At 34.5% G+C, this 19,268-nt stretch overlaps 1 protein-coding gene across 1 annotated transcript; it reads right to left on the minus strand.

Moving 5' to 3' along the window:
* Positions 1-4,284: 4,284 nt before the first annotated feature.
* On the minus strand, positions 4,285-5,756 carry LOC6646014 (MICOS complex subunit MIC13 homolog QIL1). The gene is made up of 2 exons (XM_002068923.4): positions 5,457-5,756; positions 4,285-5,351 (listed from the first exon to the last, which is right to left on the minus strand). Exons 1-2 carry the CDS (start codon positions 5,465-5,467, stop codon positions 4,976-4,978), a joined length of 387 nt encoding a protein of 128 aa, XP_002068959.1. The 5' UTR covers positions 5,468-5,756; the 3' UTR covers positions 4,285-4,975.
* Between the last annotated feature and the right edge of the window lie 13,512 nt (positions 5,757-19,268).

The following is a 19,268-nucleotide window of genomic DNA, read 5'->3' on the forward strand; positions in this document are numbered from 1 at the left end:
CCAGGGGGGACGGGGCATCGGTGAGGGGGCTAGCGGATTATGCTTTAAGGTCGAGCTCTCTACAAATTTCAACTCAAATCGTGCGACGTGACATAGAAAAATTATTAAACAATACACAAATATCGACAGCAGCAGCAACAACAACAACAACAACAACAACAAGTGCGGGAATAATTGAATATATGACAAATTGTCAATAGCAGAAATTGTTTATACCTATATATGTATATATGTATATATATAAGGTTTTTTTTTTCAAATGCAATTAGTGTTTGAATTCTTCTTCTCATTTTATTTGACTTTTTATTCAGTAGCTCTTCTCTGTCTAATTGATTTATAAGTTTTTTTTTTTTTGGTAACAAATCGGTTGAAATACAAAATTAATTGAATTCACTTGGCGTTTATGTCTCTTTAAAAAAATAGATATAGAAATTAATAGTTGCCAACACCTGAACATATTGCATATTGATCAATGATCGAACAATTTTTCAAGGGTTCCTGAACCCTGAAGGATGAATACCAAAAACCTTTTAAAATGAATTGAAATGTGGGATAATAAGAAACAAAAACTATTTCCAAATAACTTTTGGAATATATATCAGTGGCGGAAAAAAACTTCAAGACTGTTTTCTTAAAGGTTTCTTTATTTGTTTAGAGGGATTCTCTGAAACTCTATCCAAAAACTATTTTCATTGCCTCCAATATTATTAACTGGTCTCTCTATTATCTGTTATGCTATAGAAATACATTCCTAAGAGAGCAATCAAAAGTTTTTTCAGACAAATATATACAGAAATTTAGCTAAGAACATCAACAGTCAGTTAGTAGGGTCTTGAGATGATGATTTACGTCAAACCTTGCATGATGATGATTTACTGTGATTAAAACTTTCAACATTAGTCTGGCTCATAGGCAAGTAGTCCGATTTTGATTTGGTTCTGAAAGGATTTAATCAATAATCGTAACAAAAACCATAACTATTTATGTTGAGCAGTTGAGAAATTTGTTACAGTAGAAGCGAATCTAACAAAATGAAAGGATAGAAAGTAATCAAATCAGTTTCTGAAAAGAATACCTAAGAAATTTTGTTCAACAGTTGAGAAATTTTAATATTTAGACAGCTTGACAATATGTAAGATCTAGGACATCCTTAAGAGTTCCCCTAAGCCTCTAAAAAGACTTTTTGGAAAGGGTGAAAAGTCGTTTCGATGTTTCCGTTTTGCCCACGTCATCGTAGAAATGGAAAAGCATCTATAAAATTTCCGGTGTTTAAGAAGGGACATTCCTGCACATATTTAAGTGTAATTACGTTTAAAGCCAAATGAAAGTGTCATAGAAACTTTTGTCATTTTGGCATTGCTTGGTAATTTGCGTCAATTCCTTTTTATAATATTGGCATTGCAGCACATTTTGGTTCTCTTTCCCTCTCTTGGTGCTTATCAAAGTTATTTTAGGAACTTTTAATTAAATGAATATCTAAGTAAATATGCCTACCTATCGTGAATATATGTACATATACACATACATATATGTATGTAAATACATATGTATATGTATTTATTTAATGAGAAATATGAAAGCATTTTTTAATTATTGTTCTGCCATTGTTAAAATAAACAAAAAACAATTTCTATTGTCCCTGGCGTCACTGACTGAAAGTTGGGTCTTATCTTTATCTATTTCTATGTTCTACAAATTATTCTACATATACATATGTACGTACATAAGTATGTATGTGTGTATGCATGTGGGTGACCAGGTGTGTATCTATATATATACATATATGTTGTTTGTCCACCTCAGATCTCCTTGCACGACTTTTGTTTTTTGTTTTTTTTTTTTTTTTTTGGAAGGTGTTGCTTGTTGTGTTTTTTGCGCAATTTAAAGGTTAAACATTTATTTACTTGCATTTTTATGGGTCGCTGAAAATGTGATTTTTTATTTACTAACAAATATTAGTCTTCTTTCTTGGTAAAAGGGGCAAACTGTGGGGGGGGGTTTAATGGAAGATTGGATTTTAAATGTTTAAATTTCGTTTAGCACGTGATATTATTGTAACTTTTGATATTTTACCGCTTTTATATAGACCAAAAGTCACGCTATGGCCGACTTAAAGGCCAAGTAAATCATTTATATATAGGCGAAATAGTTTTATTTCTATTCAACTTGTTGACAAAGTGAATATACTCAAAGCAAATGAGGGCAGAATAAGTTAAAGATCAGGGTCATTATCTCTCTGATGCCTGACTTATGACTCATCCATCTCTTGACTAGTGTTAATTTCTCTTTATCAGACAAGACCGTACCGTATCGTACGTCCCTCGTTCTGTCCGTCCGCCCGTCCCTCCGTCCGTCCCTCCGTCCGTCCGTCTGTTTCATAGTCCGGCCAACATCTGTGGTGTCTAGTAGACAGGGGCGACAGTTGCTTGTATTTGGTTCCCCTTCGCTTAAGCCAATAAACACAAAGAAGAGCGAGAGAGATAGAATAACGCAAAAGTTTAATTAATTAAAAAATTTAAATTAAAAACAAAAAACCAAGCAAGTTGCAATTGTTGTTATTGTTTATGCTAAGCAAATACAAGTAGAAGAAGCCAATAATAACAATGAAACAATTGCAAATATAAAAAAAAAAAACAAATCTACAATTCCCCAATGACAAATGTTTCAAAATTAAAATGAAATAATTCTCCCCGACCAAGATGTTAATCGGGGGACAGGCTCAAGTGGGGAGACTAATATTAAACCATGACAGAACAGTCATATGTACATATGTGGTTATATAGTTGAGATGGACAATATGGTGGCAATTCATTATCTCTTCGGGGTTTCTATTTCTATTTTTTTTTTTTCGTTTTACTCTAATTAGTCCTACCTACTACCAAATTATTCTTATCACAAATCTTGTCCATCTACAATGACGTCTTATTTAATAAAAAAGAATAAACGCAACCTTTTTGCAAAGTTGGGTATATGGACTTTGATCTCGAGTTCACAAGAGAGTTGAGGGCTTAAAAAACGGTTTTGTATCCCAAGTAGGAACACGACCCAAATATCAAATCTTGCTATTAAACAGACCTAATTTAATTGGGAGCTGGGATTTTGTCTTTAGTCTTCAAGTCCAATCACAAGATCTCAATACACATGAGATGTAAGGTCTAATGGCTCAAAATCAAAAAGATGTAAAGTCTAATGGCTCAAAATCTGTCTATAACTAGGATATAAGAAATATAAAAGAGTCTTAAACTCTAATTTGCAATGGGAGTTCACTTTCCAATGTGTGTGTTTGATTTTTTTTAGAATTTTTTTAAACATAAATTGTTGGCCTCTTTTCTCTAGTCTGTAATTTGGCCATTTTCTAAACGATTTCAAATAGTTATATCTCATGTAAATTGCAATTTAGCATATTTTTAAATGGATATTTAATTTGGATCCGATTTAAAACACAGAAACCATGATGTATTGTGTTTGATTTTTTTCTGAAAATTGACAAAGAAATTATGTATTGAGTTTCTAATGCAGGTTGAAAGTCATTATTCCAATTTCTAACTAAATTCAAACTCAAAAAATTGAGCGTCAAGAAATTAAGGTTTATTCGAAGTTAAGAGTTTCTGAGAATTTGAGGCCCATGAGATACTGTATCTATAAGATACATAAGCGATATGAATCCTTAGGTATTATTCCTAGATACAGCCCATTTCCAAGCATCCCAATAAGCTCTAGTCAAACGAATTTCAAATATATTGCTAAGAAAGTAGTCGATTTTTAGGTTTATCTAAAGCATTTTTCAAACTTGACCTAGCAAACCTTTGGCGATTTTTCTTAGTGTAGTTGTATACTTATGAGATCTTATCATGTTGCTTGCTTTTGCATCGGTAGCTTGTGTGAATATCCAAAAGTTTTTATTCAGTTTTACTCTTATGGTTAACAAGAGTATAGAAAGTTCTTTATATCGACAATCTGATAATCTAGTCTACTGGGGTCTCTCTGGAGTAAGACGACGTCGTCTTTTTGTGTAATATTTTGTTGGCTTTTGCTTTATTTGCAAATCTAGTGCAGTGATCGTCGTATCGTGTGGCAAAGTTATGTTTGTTTTTGCCACTGGGGCGTATGCGTAATATTTAGTTTGCTCCCAAGTAGACCAATATGATGGCCGGAAGTATACAAAAAAAAGTGACTTGGCTGTAAAATGTCAACTAACTAGAATCTGATGAGTCAGTCTACAATCCTCTCCCCGTCCCAACTCTCTCCATTCCCGTCCCCCCCGCTTAGCTTGCAGCATCAGCGTCAAATGTTACGTTTTATTTATTGCTCTTTTTTTGCCTTTTATCTTCAAAGAGGCAAAAACTCTGTCATTTTATATAGTAATTGACAATCTTTGAACATGGTCCTCTTAATGTTTACAGCAATAATTTCTGGTTATTATCTAGATAGAGCGAGAGAGAGAGAGAGGAGTCAAAGAGTGGGCGTGGGCGTGTGAAACTTGGCAACAGGTCGTCTTTTATTCACGTGCCCGGCAGCACAAAGGTAAATAGCAAAGCCAACAAGCAGATGGAGGAAAGAGAAAGAGTATAAATCAAAGACTATGACTTGGAGTACTTTGTGACATTGTTTGATCAAGTGCCAACGTCGGTAGTAGGAGGATCTAAATAAATTTACAACCAAAACATGCATAAATAAGACTGAGAGAGCGCGAGAGAGAGAGAGAAAGCCATCTAGATTCTAAATCATATCAGCATAAGTAAATTAGTTGTTTTTTTTTTTTGGTTTTTTGGTGATACTTTCACGCTTAACACATAAATTTGTTTATTTCTAGTACAATGCCCGATGCATTGTGTGTGTGTCTGTGTGTGTGTGTGTGTGTGGGTGCGGGCAGTTGAATAAGGAAGGTAGGATTAATTAACATATTCAATTGGATCGAACTATAGACTAACATGAAACAAGCCTCCCAATTTGAAATAGCCTCCCCCCATTCCCCTTATTGCTGCTGTTTAACTGCTACCGCCGTCGCCGTCGATGCCTCCTGGCCACCAGCTGGTGATTTCGCGAAATCCTCAAATGTGTCCTTTACCTTCTTAAGGCCTCGTCCGGCATAGCAGGGCAACATGTGAATGAAACGGAATGAGCTCTTAACGCCCTCATTGTAATAGTGTTTTGCCAGGAATCGCATCTCGCCCGTTTTGGGTAGTTGTGGCACCTCGAATGGCAGTTTCTTTTGGACCTGCTGCACATATGGGCACAGTTGGTTCTTCACATTGTTGTATAGCTTTTCCGTTTCCTCTGTGCTGCCCCAGATGCCAGCTTTGCGTGTGTAGTAAACAGCTCCAGCCACCAGGCCACCGCGTACTAGGAATCTGGATCAAGATCAAGACCAACAAAAAAGAAGAAGAAACCAAAGCAAAGTTGTTTTTTTTTTTTTGCACTCTTACGTAATGAAATTGGCAATATAATGCACTTACCCAACAACCATTTTGTTTTAATTGTCAAGGGAAGAATCGGTATGATGCAATTGAATGCCTTGTCAATTCCAAACTTCTTAAAGTTTGGTCGATTTCGTTATTAAACTAAAACACAAATCCTTGGCGAGATTTGCGTATGGTCTATAAAAACAAATGGAATTTAGTCAATGTGACCAGTTGCCGAAAAAGCTAAAAATCTTTAAACATCACTGTGAAAGAGTGGGAGAGAGCCAGAGAGAGCGAGAGTAAAATATAAACAGAGGGGCAGCACTGTTCACTGCGGGCGCCAAATAAACAAAAAGACGTTTAAATTTAAAATATATATAAAATTCGTTTTTTTTTTCTTTTTCGTAAAACTGTAAAGTATTTTCAGTACGATATTTGTATTTCAAGTAGATTACTAAGCAGATTATTATTTTTTAAGCCTACAAATGTATAAGTTATTTGATTAGAATCTCAAGACTAAACTTTTCAACAGAAAATCCAACTTTATTTGCATTGAATTTCTTTCATCATCTCGCTTTGATTAATTACTCTGATTTCAATGAGACATCTCATAATTTCAGCTAAGCCCCGAAGTTCTGTATTATTCTTTATTTTCCTTTTTTCTATTTTTTGGATTTTTCTCATTAATTTAGTATATTTTTGCACCCATTTAGTTTCCCTTTTTAGAGTCGAAAATCTAATTTATTGAACAAGTAACCGGCATTTTGGTCCTTCCGTAGGTCAATAGAGATTGCACTCCCCTATATACATATGTATATGTATGCATACGCATTGAGTCCCTTGCCCGAAAAGTCCTTTTGTTATAGTTTTGCGACAGTCGTCGCAGTTAAGAGGATTATTGCCTGCCAGAGGAAAAAAAATTTTCCTAAGGCTTGTGCCAATTTATTGAAAAATACCAATTCCAATTGTTTTCCTTTTCAATTGGAGTGAGAATTTTCCATTTTTTATGCCATTTTTTCACCCATTTTTCTTTGCAGTTTTTTTTTTCTATTTTTTTGTGTCCCCTGTCAATTTTAGTTTCTTTTTTTTTTTGGGAACGGGTCCAGGTCGACGTTGACCCACGTGTCAGGCGATGCGCTCAAAAGGTCGCTAACGGGGTTGGGGGGTTGGCAACGCTTATTAATAGGTTCAGTTAATGTGTCACAACCCCTTCATCGACCACCATCTCTGCATTGCACCCCGACCCCTTGCCATCATCTTTCAATTCTTTGTGTGCACCCAAAAAAAAAAAAAAAAAACACAAATTTAATTTTTTTCCTTTTTTCCTCAAAAATTGGCAAAATTTTTTTGTTTTTTTTTTTTTCTTTTTGGGTGAAAAAATGTAATTTATTAATTTCGCATGGACTTGCGTGTGACAGTTGGATGCATCGGCTGATCCTTTATTTACACAATGCGCGGCAGCATTTGGGTGACCCTTTCCCTTTTTGCCCCTAACCCTCGACCTAAAGAATTTTCCAATTACCCTGTAGTCTGATTAAATGAAACGGGGTATATTAAAGAGAGGGCAAGGGCAAGAAGACTATCTACTGATTTGAAGATTTTCTCTATTATTTAAACGGGTTTCTCTGTAAAACTAATTCAAAACTAAAAAGTATTCAAAGAAAAGTATTCAATGCGTTCGAATATAACCATCAATATTGAAATCATTTTCTAGTTTTCAATTTTGATTCATATTTACAGGGCATTTTTAAGTCTATATGTGATTTTTTACTCTTTATGTGTCATGTGCGAAAAATGTCATAGAAAAATTTTTGGAAAATTTCGCATTATCCATAGAAAATTGCAATTTTACAATGCGAAAGTGTGAGAGGGTTGTTGATCCTGCTGATGGCAGCAAAGGGTTAAAGACCCTTTACCCTTTAGATTTCACTTTCATTTCGGTTGATTTGATTCAACTGTCGCTGCTGCAGTTGCGCTCAAAAGTAATTTAGTGACCCTTCGATTGTAGTTTTTGGGGTAAAATTTTACACATTTTCAACAAAAACATTTCTTTTATTTTTTTTTGGAAAATTGTCCATGTGCCATGTGCCTTGGATATTCAACCCTTTTCTAAGCAATGGTGCGAGAGAAAGAGAAAGGGTTAAGGTTATTCGATTTGTGCAACAATGCAAGAGCGAATAGAATTTTACAGCCGTCATTCCCCTAGCTTAAAATGTGAACTATAAAACATAAATGTATGTACATATATGTATGTATGTATGTGCGTATATATCCCATTATTGACATTTTGGAGCACACGTTTCACACGCGTGTGGATTTCATATTGAACTGCAGCTGCCATCATAATGAACGTCAACGAGGGTCCACTCTATCGTTCTATCCCTGTCTTGGTTTTCCTTTAAAGAACTGAAACGACCCATCATCTATGGAATCTATAGTTTTTTATGCCTCTTGTTTGCTTATACGATTTCGATATTATTGGCACACACACAGGCATCAGTATATGTATGTGTGTGTGTGTGTGTGTGTATTTGCCTCAGGCTTAGGATCCTAAACCTTGTTAGGGGTGTTAAAAGATAAGAACATTTAGTTGTTTTTTTCTCTTTTTTTTCCTATATATTTTTTTCTTCTTTTTCTTTTGTATTTTGTGTTATTTTTTTGGGTGTAAAAGTTGCCTTTTTCTGTTGTTATATGTATGATTATTACTATTATTGATCTTTCTCTCTGTGTGTGTGTGTGGTGTGTGTTTGTTGAAATGTGTGTAAAATATTGGATTTTAAATCAAGACACGTGCCGCAAAGCCATCAACCTTGACTTTATATACATACATATATGCTGGCTCTTCAAAATTAGCTGAGAAAATGTTTTTTATTTGTTTTTTAAGGAATTTAAACTAGAAAAAGGACTGTTTTTAAGAACTCAAACTAGGTACATAGATACATAAGTTAGTATTAAGCAATGAGACTGTGTTAGTCTAGGATAATAGGGAAAACCTCTGCACCCTTCTATGAAAATTTCAAAACTCTTTCAAAACGAATGACACACAACATCTTCTCCTTCCTTTTTTTGAAACCAATTTTGATCCAATTATAGAAAATGTTTACCTACCTAAATCTAACATTAAGACCGTGATAATATCTACACAGACGGGGAAATTGTTTTTGGTTTACTTTAATGAACAGTTTTTTAGTTTTTGTCTATAGATAAAAAGTCGGTATTTCCAATAGGTACAAGGAAGAGGATAAATGAGTAAATCTTTATGTCTAGATTTAGTAAATATATTTGGGGGTTGTCAAAACAAAAAATTTGATTTTTGGCCTAGAAAATTTTATCATTTTCGAAGGAGACATTTTGTCAAATTAAGAATTTATACCCACTTTGGCAATTCACCTTCTTGGGGGTATACTAAGAGATGAAAAAAGTCCACAAATATTCGATGTATTGACATTTCGGGGTGGTGGCCAGACCCGTCAATAAAGGATGAGCCTAGTGTGATAAAATTCGCCATTGTGTATCCAAAATAAAGCTTAATGTCTCAACATTGGATAAGATTTTAATAAAATTACATATGTAGGCGTTTTGCTAATTTAGTTTATTAAACTTGCAAAAGCAAAAAAAAATCATTCCTTCGATTTCAGGTTATTGTTTTTTACTTTTTTACATAGGAATAATATTAGTTTATTTAAGAAAATTGTTTGTTTGATTTTAATTGATTTAAATATGTATCTCTTTTCAAAATTGTTAAAGAAAATTTGAAAAAATTTAATGAATAATTTGAAAATATTTTAGCTATTGGTTTTTTTGTATGGCATATCTTTTGGGTTGCAATTTTCTATCTATCTTTGTCTTTCATATCATAATTGATGAGTTTCCGCGCTCGTTTTGTATGTATGTGTGTGTGTGTGGTTGTGTGTGGGTTTTAAGATAAAAGTATAAAAGACGCTGCCCAAAGGGCTTGGTAAGTATTTATTACTATTTTTTTTTTTTTCACTAAAATAATATAAACTCAGATGCTTACAAAGTCTGACCACTCACACACACACACATACACACTACACGGCCAAACTCACTCATAAGCGGCTTATGAAACTCATTCTCCTCCTGTTCGCTGCCGCTAGTCCTACTCCTCCTCCACTTTCGCCTCTCACTCTCTCTTTTATACTCCTTCGCTTGGTGTGTGTGTGTGTGTGTGTGCGTGTGATAGTGCATAAAATTTATTGGCGCATTGGGAGTCCCCCTTTTTTTATTTTTTTCTCCTTTTTTTTTTGTTGGTTTTGGGGAGGGTTTCCCGTTGGTATTCAAGGCTTTTATAATTTTATGCCATTTCTTTCAATATTTATTTTGTTATTATGTTTTTGTAATGAGTTCAAGTTGCTGTTGTTGTTGTTATTGTTGTCAGCAGAGGCGACGACGACAACAACAAGGACGACAACGACAACCAAAATGAGGACGAAATTGTTAGAGAGGATGACGTTGAAATTGGAAAAATTGTATCAATAGATTGCCTATGTGTGAGTGTGTGTGTGTGTGTGTGTGTGTCTGTGTGTGTGTTGCGTATCTCTATATCGGCTTGACTGTGTGTGTGTGTGAGTATTGCCATGGAAAAATTTCGGCTGCCTGGGCGAACATAAATTAATTAATTTTGTTTTTTTTTTTTTTTTTTGCTGTTGGTTAGTTTGTATTCATTTCTCTAGTTGGTAGTCTAAAATTACGTTCATATCTATTGATTTTTTTCCCATAATGAGTAAAAGCGAAAAAATCTTGAGGGGAAAATATACAGAGAAGGGAAGAATAAATGAGAGAGAGAGAGTGAGAGAGGACAAACGTAGCATACATTCAGGCTCAAATAGGATGAGGATGAGATGAGGTTGAAGCTGGGCATGAGGATGATGTTTTGTGTTCGTCATGTCTCTGATTGACAAGCAGAGACAAAAATAAAATTTCATTTGCCATCATTATTTATATCCGATACAGTGGAACCTGCTCAAAGTGAAAATACTGTTGCTCGTATCTTTTAGCGAAAGAAGTTAAGAAAAAATTTCAAGTCAGTTTAGAAAATGAAGTATTTTAGAAACTTTTCAAATTAAAATATGACTCTATAAAGCATTAAGATTTTAGTTTCAGTGTATTTTTTCCATTACATTTTCACAACAAATTAGTAGTTACCTTTGATATATTTTTCAATTTATTATTAAAGTTTTCTTTATTTTTGCTGTTGTCCTGGGCAACGTCTTAGTACTTTTAATTAAGAAACAGTGTGTGTGTGTGTGTGTGTGTGTGTGTGTGTGTGTGTGTGTGTGTGTGTGTGTGTGGGTGAGTGTGTGCCGTTTGCGTGTTTCTTTGGTGTGTGAAAGATGCAGCTCATATTTATTGCTATAAATAATTTGGCCCACAAGTCGCTCAACTTTAATTTGAAAAGCGATAAATAACAAATGTTCCCATACTCCCCCCAACCACGTATTTTCCACCCACATCCCAAAACCCATAGCAAAAACTACAATAAGTACACACACACACACACACACAAACACACAAGAAGCTCAGCCATAAAATGAAAGTGAAAAGAAAGTAGAAAAAGTGCTGAACGCAGAAAAGTACAAATTGCCCACAAAAAGGAAGAGAGACAGCAACAAAAAGAGACAGAACGAATAAGAGAGAGGGAGGGAGAGAGAGAGAGAGCGAGATAGAAAGGCAACCCGCAAAACCAAAGACGAAAGAGAAAAATAAGAAGCCAGCAAACGAAAAATCCCCCCACAAAAAAAAAATAGAAAAGTTCAATTTACTACTTTTCACTTTAGCATACACACACACACACACAGCACAGCACAGGACAGAGGCCACCCTCACCCTTACCCTCACTCTCACCATTCCCCCATTTCCTTTACCCTCACCCTCATTTTGGCCCTCATCTTGGTAGGCTGTAACTGAAATTGGAGAAGCCGTTGCCGTTGCCACAGCAGCCGCATATCCTTATCCTTGCTGTCCACTCTCAACCACCTCCTAACCGATCCCCCTCAACTCCCTTCCCCCTTGCCATACACCGTACATACATAACCGAAACTTTTGCCTTTTGCGTTAAATTTTTCTTTTTCTTTTTATTTTGGAATTTTTCGATAAGCCTCACCATATCACTCACACACATGCCACACAGATGCCACACACACACACACACGGTCATACACAGATACACACACACACACACACACACACACACACATACATTGATAAAAGAGAAAGCATCCCCACACGAGCTTCTAATTTTCTTTTAAGGTCAAGCAGGAATAAAATACAAAACAAAAAAAAAAAGTTTTCTTTTTTGTATACCCTGCAAGTTAAAGAATAGAAAAGAGTATATACCTTTTTTGCTGGCACATGAAACGTTTTTAAAGGGCAAAGAAGGGAATCGTTTATTGTGATCGTTTATTATTTTTCTGGAGAAAAAGGGATACTAGAGGTGGACTTTTTTCGATTCTTCTACATTGTTTTGTCTTCACATTGTGGTTCTATCTATGTCTCTTCTTTCCCCTTTGTGTCTCCCTCTCTTTCTCCCTCTCTTTCTCTCCTTTACAAACAGAATTTCAAATTAATAATATAGGATACTCATAAGTCGATGCTTGGAAGTATTTACGGTATTTCTCATGCCTGTTTTTTTTTTTTTGCTGATGAAAATTACGAATTTTCTTCTTATTTTTCTCTCAACTTTCATACAAAAATGTTGCCATCTTGTTGCTCTCCTGCCTGCTTCATTCCTTTCTTTCCACTGGCCGCGTGTCCTTTCCTCATCCCCATACCATCCCATCCCATCCCATCCCCTCCCCTCCCCTGCCATTCCATTCCATCTCATCGCATCACACACATTCCCCTACCACCGCTCCCCTGGACATACTTAACGTAACCATACAAGTACACCGAGATATGTAAGTCTCTCTCTTTCTCTCTCTCTCTCTCTGAGCTATGCCTACTTCCCTTACCCCTCCCACAGGAAAAAAAAAAGAAAAAAATTTATTCCCGAACTCATCAACGCCCGCACACGCACATGGTGAATGCGAATGTGTCTACGTATGTGTGTGTGTGTGTATCTATGTATGTATGTGTCCAATTGAAAAGGAAAGGAGCAAAAAGAAAAAATCTCAAAACGCAACAAACTGAACGAAATCCCTGTTTAGTTTGATGGCTTCGGTTCGGTTGCGCCTGCCTGTCCAAATGGAAAGTGAAAGTTCTGTGTCGCCCCTCCCCTTCTTGTCCGTCCATTCGTCGTCCTGTAACTTGTTTCGAATTGGCATATATGCCAAGAAAAAGGTGAGGAGGTGGACAGAGGGTTTACGATGAGGCTTTCAGTTTCGAATTATTGACTATCAGACAATACTTTTAACATGAATAAAGCCTATGAATAAAACCCCCGATATATAGATAGGAATATAATGACTTAACCCTCTGTAGGTCCCAACCGCTTTTCAATCTTTTTGTCATCATCTTTGGTAATTTATTCAAACCAAAAAATAAACTCATAAATATACAAGTTGAAGGCTCCGACAGCATTCCCTTTAGTTATTAATATTTTATGTACTAGTTAATTTAAATTTAATTTTAAGCTTGTGTGTCGCAAAATATCGAAACATATTGGAAAAACATTTGTTTTTATTTTCTACAAAAAGAATGAAATGTAATTTCAAGTTCATCAAATCGTTTCAGCCAACAACAACAACATATAAAAAACCTTTTCACATTAAATAGATATTAAATGCAAAATTAAAGATTTAGTCAGCAAACGGATGGCCATTGTGAACCATTATTATTATTATTATTAAAGTGTGCGATATAATTGTAAACTATCAACTTTCTCCATACACTAGCCTGGGATTCGAACCCGGATCCTCGTTGTTCAGTTGACTAAATGACTCGGCCACATAGAAAACTCATCTACCGATGACTGCGAGCCATTATTAAATCCTTACAATAAGGCTATATACATTTTAGTAAGATCATTTAAAATATATCAATTTTTTGGATTAAAGTCTAACATTTAGATATGGGGTTTATTTTTGGCTTTGACGCCTGTTGCTAACCCTTTTAGGAACCAATTAAAATGGAAACATTTCCATGGGCATCGCTGGTTCTGAGAGGTTTAATAAAAGAGTAAGAGAAAAACTTTCAAGGGTATACCAACTTCTCTTCTAGTTAGATATAATTCTTATTCATTATTAAAAGTCAAATGAAAATTCGATGATGTTATTTAGTCACCAGATTTAGTTAGTCTTCCTTAAGCCTTGTTGATGGTTTTTCACAGGATTCCAAATGAGAATAAAAGAGAAAATGAAGTAATATTTTAAATCAGCTAAACACTTTAACAATTTGAAACAATTTTCATTTAATACAAAGATTTTTGTTAAAAACAAAGCAAACAAGTTATCCAAGTAACTCGTTTTTAAACATCACAACAGATGATAACCAAAAGATACTTTGCCCAGTTTGTCTAGTCTCGATTTTGGATTTTAATTCTCTTCGTTTTTTTTCTCTCTTTTTTTTTTTTTTTTGGAAAATTCTTGTATTAGAAACAGAAAATTATTAGAAATTTGTTTTTTTCCATATTATTTTGCAACGAAATTAAATTTTTTAGAATTATGTACAATTTGAATCAACTTTTGGCCCACCTCCGAGACTGGATGTTGCGGCACCCGAGAGTAACCGCTGTCTATATGATCGTGCTGGTGACCATTCTGTCGCTGGACTTGACTTTGGTGTACTATTATCAAACCCAGTACTACGAACACAATGAGAACGAGAAGACAGGCATACGTCTGCCAATATGGTCTGTTATCTTTTGCATGGTATGCAAATTTGTGCTACTCGTGACAATGATGATGGAGTACTTTTCACCTGTGCGTCGTTTGAATGACTATCTGGCCAGAAGGCAGAGGAAACGTTTTGCCAGTTTTATAGTGCGTCGTCTTATCTATCAATTGGATATGGCCAGTCGAGTTATGGGGCCCATTGACGACAATCTGTCCAAGTATCAGGAGGCCACAGCGACAGCTTATAGGGCTGTGGCTGATTTTCGGCGCGATGCCAATGCCATTTTAGTGGAACGACAGCCAAGCTCCAATGGGGATCTACAGTTCTTTATCCTGGACGAGGAGGAGGCGGAGCTAACTGAGGCGGGTTATGGGCAACTGGACATAAATGTGACAGAACAAATGTTGTTGGAATTGGTTAGTCCTCAACAATAACAATATACAATGATTAAAAACCAAAAAAAAAAAAACATAATAAAGCAAAATAACAAAAAAAAAAAAAAAACAAAAACTTACAACTTTTTAGTTTGCGTTCTGAAAAGTCATTAGTGTAGTTAGGAGCCCCCTTCCCCTCCAGCTATGCCCCTGATGCGTGTCCTTTGCGTCATTTATTTAAATTGCCGCATTTCTGGCACTAATGTGCATATGCCGACTAAAAAACAACAACAACAACAACAAGGTAAACAGCGGGGGCGGAGTGGAGGGAAAAACTAAATAAATGAAAAACGCACCCTCACGACGGCAACAACAACAAAAATCCATAATAAGTTAAATTATTAAAGTTTTTACGCTGCTCTGCTGCTACACGGACACGACCCAAGGACCTAAGAAGCCAATGTCCAATGGCCAGGACCAAGACCAGGACCTGGCATATGGTGACAAAAATAATATTTTCTATTTCGTTCTCCTCGTTGTTTGGCGCCTTCGTCTCACCGCCTCAACAATTTAATTGAGAGTTGAAATTATATATACACAATATGCATATGTACATACATATGTGTGTGTGTGTGTGTGTGTGAGTGTGAGGAAGGGGGCTATTGTCTAAGGGCGTCGTATAATTGTATTTAATGTCCATTGGCCTGTAATTTGGTTGTTGTCCTTGCGTGTGTGTGTGTGCGTGTGTGTGGGTGTGTGTGTGTGTGTGAACTTTGTCAAATCGATTAAAAACTAATTTTCAAGCACTAAAAACCAAATGACTTGATTGATATTTGTATTTGGGTTTTTAAATAATTGACGATTAATGTTGCCCACAACATTAAAATGTTTTTGAAGCTCGTAAATAATAGATTTTCAGATACCAAAACAAAATACTTGTAAATTTATTTATGTTTTTTTATTGAGCGTCCTTATAGAATTGGTTGTAATAAATAAATAGCTGGCTCAAAAGCTAATTTTAAAGCTATGCAATGAGATAACTCCAAATTTGTATTCTTCTGTTTTTCTTTATAATAATAATCCAACTAAAATAAATATGTATATATATTTTATTGTATTATATTTATATTTTATTGTTTTAACAGAAATAATCTTGATGAGTCTATTTTGAGACCTCTTGTTGTATAACAAATAATCATTTTTTGACTTGCTAAAATGAAGACTCAAAAATAATTCTCTCATATGCACAAAATATAGAAAGGACAATAACAATATGGTAAGGATATACATAGCTTTAAAATGGTTCGAAACTGCCTAAAAGAAAAAATCATATGCAACTTATTAAAAGAAATTGTGGCTATAGTTTTTCTATTATCTCCCAACAAAGGGGTCAAAGGGGAAAATTACCTAAGTTATGACTATTTTTATCAGGAAGAGCATAAGAAAAAGATTCGTAAATGATCTGGATACTAAAAAGAATACTTTGTATATTTCAATTATTATTTAATTTGCAGCCTATTATTATTTAAATCTTTCAAACAAGTAGGGCACTTAGATAATTTATAGAGAGCAGTTGCTTTGTTGCTTCAGTTAGTTATAATTTTCAACTAGTTTTGGTCTCACAGTGGTGTAATTCTGGAGTGAAAGATATATGTGCATACATACTATCTATAGATAGTTTATAGATAGAACGGATTTTAATGAGCAATGTTTCATTTCACGAGGAATTCATTTTACTTTCATTCGTAGTTCTAAAAAAAAAAAAGGTGAATTTGTATAAAGTAGGGTCGTAAAACAGTTTTAAATTATCAGAACTGGGCTTAAGCCGGCTTGAGGTCAATAAATCTTACGAATTTATAAGATTTTTAATCATAGGCAGGACAAAAAGTGAGCAGGTTGTCTGTATAGCTATTTCAAGAACCACCAAGTTCTATCATCAGCAGAATTCGCTAAAGAATCCACAGTTGTAATTTTTTGAACGCTAAAAATAGTTGGGAATTCAAACTACATGAATTCTAGATTATATTTAAAATTTTATTAAAATTTAATTCACCTCCCAAAACAAATTAAAAATTTGTGATTGAGGCTACTAAAAACGTGGAAAGATAAAATGACCACTTTTAAGGTTTATCATCTGAATACAAAACGAAAAAACAAATTACAGGACAAATTGTTTCATTAAGTTGCTTGTCGAGAAAAACAAAAGTAAATATTAAAAAACCTTCTATCGACCTAAGAACATAGAAAATGACTAAACCTGCTCGTTTTTTTGTTAAATTTTACATCAATAAATGAACTCAAGCCTGCTAATTTAATAAATTAGCTAAAAAACATCCACAAACAGTCACTTTCAAAGACATGGGTTTCCCAGGACACGAAAAATATTTCTAGGAAATCAGCTTTGGTGCTCGAAATTTCAATTAGTTCACTTTATCCTGTTTGTATCTCTCTCTCTCTCTCTCTCTCTCTCTCTCTCTTAAAGATTGCATCTTTTATGCAACATTCTTGGGAGGGATAAACTTTCTGTTATTATAGACTTGGCTGAGTTAATTTTCTGGCCTCTCTCAAAAACCTCTCTCATGCCATTTATTATCTTTTGATGTGGAAATCTATTAACATTAGTTATTTTCTAAACATATATTTTATGAACAAGTTTATGCCATAATACATACACACTCACAAGAGTGAGAGAGAGAGCGAAAGAGAAGCACAGGATATGCCCATCCATAGAGCTGTCAGAAACACGCGCCAGGAATGCGCCACCCCAAAGATAGGAAACAAAAAAAAATAAGAAAAGAAATGGAAGAAGGGGGGAAAAAAAATTACAAAATGTGTTTGCAGTTCTTTTGGTCTGGGTTTTCTATTCTTTATAGAAATTATTGATAAGACATTTCACAGGCTTTGTCCTGCTCATGTAATACAAATATTGACATACTTTGATTTGGCACAGGCTCGAGGCCTCGGTACGAAGGATGCTCAACGCTCTAAGGGCTCTAGGACTTGGGGTGAGTGTATGTGATTTTGGTGGTGGAACTCGAATCCAAAAAGCCGAATGTCAAAACTCGAAAAGTTGAATTTTGTTTTTTTTTTTTTCCTTCCTCTTCCTCTTGATGTTAGGTAAGTATGAGGAGAAGGAGTACGAGGAACAGGAGAAAAAGCCAGAGACCTGTCTCTCTGTCTCAAGGGTCACACAATCAGCTTAGATAAGTTGCAACAAAAAAAAGAAGGAAAAAAGAATCTAAGTAACTCACTGCAAAAAGCTGATGACACGCTTACCTGGTCTCAATTCGATTTTGACTTTTTATGCCCTCTAAGAATGTCGATAGATAAATCAAATGAAAGTATCCCATGCTTTTCGATGAAACTTGATATATAGTAGTAGAAGCTTTCAACACCTTCTGATGCTTTGCCTTACCTGCTCTTCCTTTTTACAGATCAAGACTGCAATATACATATAATCTATTCGACAAGGAATGTTCTTAAGTTGTGACTCTTACTGATACATTATGATACTTACCAGTATTGGATCGCTTGTGAGTAAGTAAACAGAATTGATTAACTCCCTTTAGTGTTATTCTATTCACTTACTTGCTTACTCACTGATTCACTAGTTCACTGACTTAGTAGAGACTCTCGAGTTAGCTGAATTATCAGATCACTGATTAATTAGTTCATTGACTTAGTAGTTCCCAGGCTTAATAGATCAGTAACTCACTTGTTCACTAACTTACTAGATCATTCACTCACTTGTTCACTGACTTACTAGATCACTTACTCACTTGTTCACTGACTTACTGGTTCCCCGATTCTCTGGGTCCGTTTTTCTCTGTAATTCATTAAAAATTAATTAAGCTTAATTATCTTCTGCAAATAACATCTGGATAAGTTCTTGAGTCGGAGTCACTAGGCACTCATAACAATGATTCAACTTTTATTATTCTCCTAAGTTCTTACAAAAATTTCCCTTTCCTGAGTTTTAATTAGAATCTAAGCTAACAAACCTTAATTTAATTAATTGATTTCTTTATATTTTTTAAAATTGAACAATAGAGTCAATGAGTCAATTGATTAAGTAAACGAGCTGAACAATTGAGTGAGTGAGTATATGAATGAACTCGTTCGTAAAAATCCAGAGGATCAAAATCTAGATCTGCAAGAGATTCAAATCAGGAATCAAGAAAAATATAAACTTACATTTCGATCAAAAGACATGATAAAGATTAGAAACTTAGGCTTTTCGTTTTTTTGTTTTTTTTTTTTGTTATATTTAATGGTTTAAATTCATACAATATATATATTGGTTTTGTATATATATATATATATATATATATGTATATATATATACATATTTAATATAATCATTAAAACACATACAATTTTTGATAAATGCTCGCTTACAATAAAATGAAAAAAAGGGGGCATCGTTTTTATTTTGGTTTTTTTACGTGTTACGCATTTTTGATTTTTGCTCGATTTCGACAATAATTTGTTTTGGTTTTTGTGTGTTGTTTTTTTTTTGTGGTTTTGGTTTTTTTTTTTTTGGTTTTTTTCTTGTTTTGATTTTGTTACAATTTTACATATACATATATATCAATATATATCATTTTTTTGTTGTTTTTTTTTTTTTATTTTGTTTAAGTTAACAAAGTAAAATGTTAAATATATCCAATAGATTTGTTTTGCCAATTAGAAATTTTTT

This window comes from Drosophila willistoni, assembly GCF_018902025.1.
Source record: "Drosophila willistoni isolate 14030-0811.24 chromosome XR unlocalized genomic scaffold, UCI_dwil_1.1 Seg105, whole genome shotgun sequence".
NCBI classification, from domain to species: domain Eukaryota; kingdom Metazoa; phylum Arthropoda; class Insecta; order Diptera; family Drosophilidae; genus Drosophila; species Drosophila willistoni.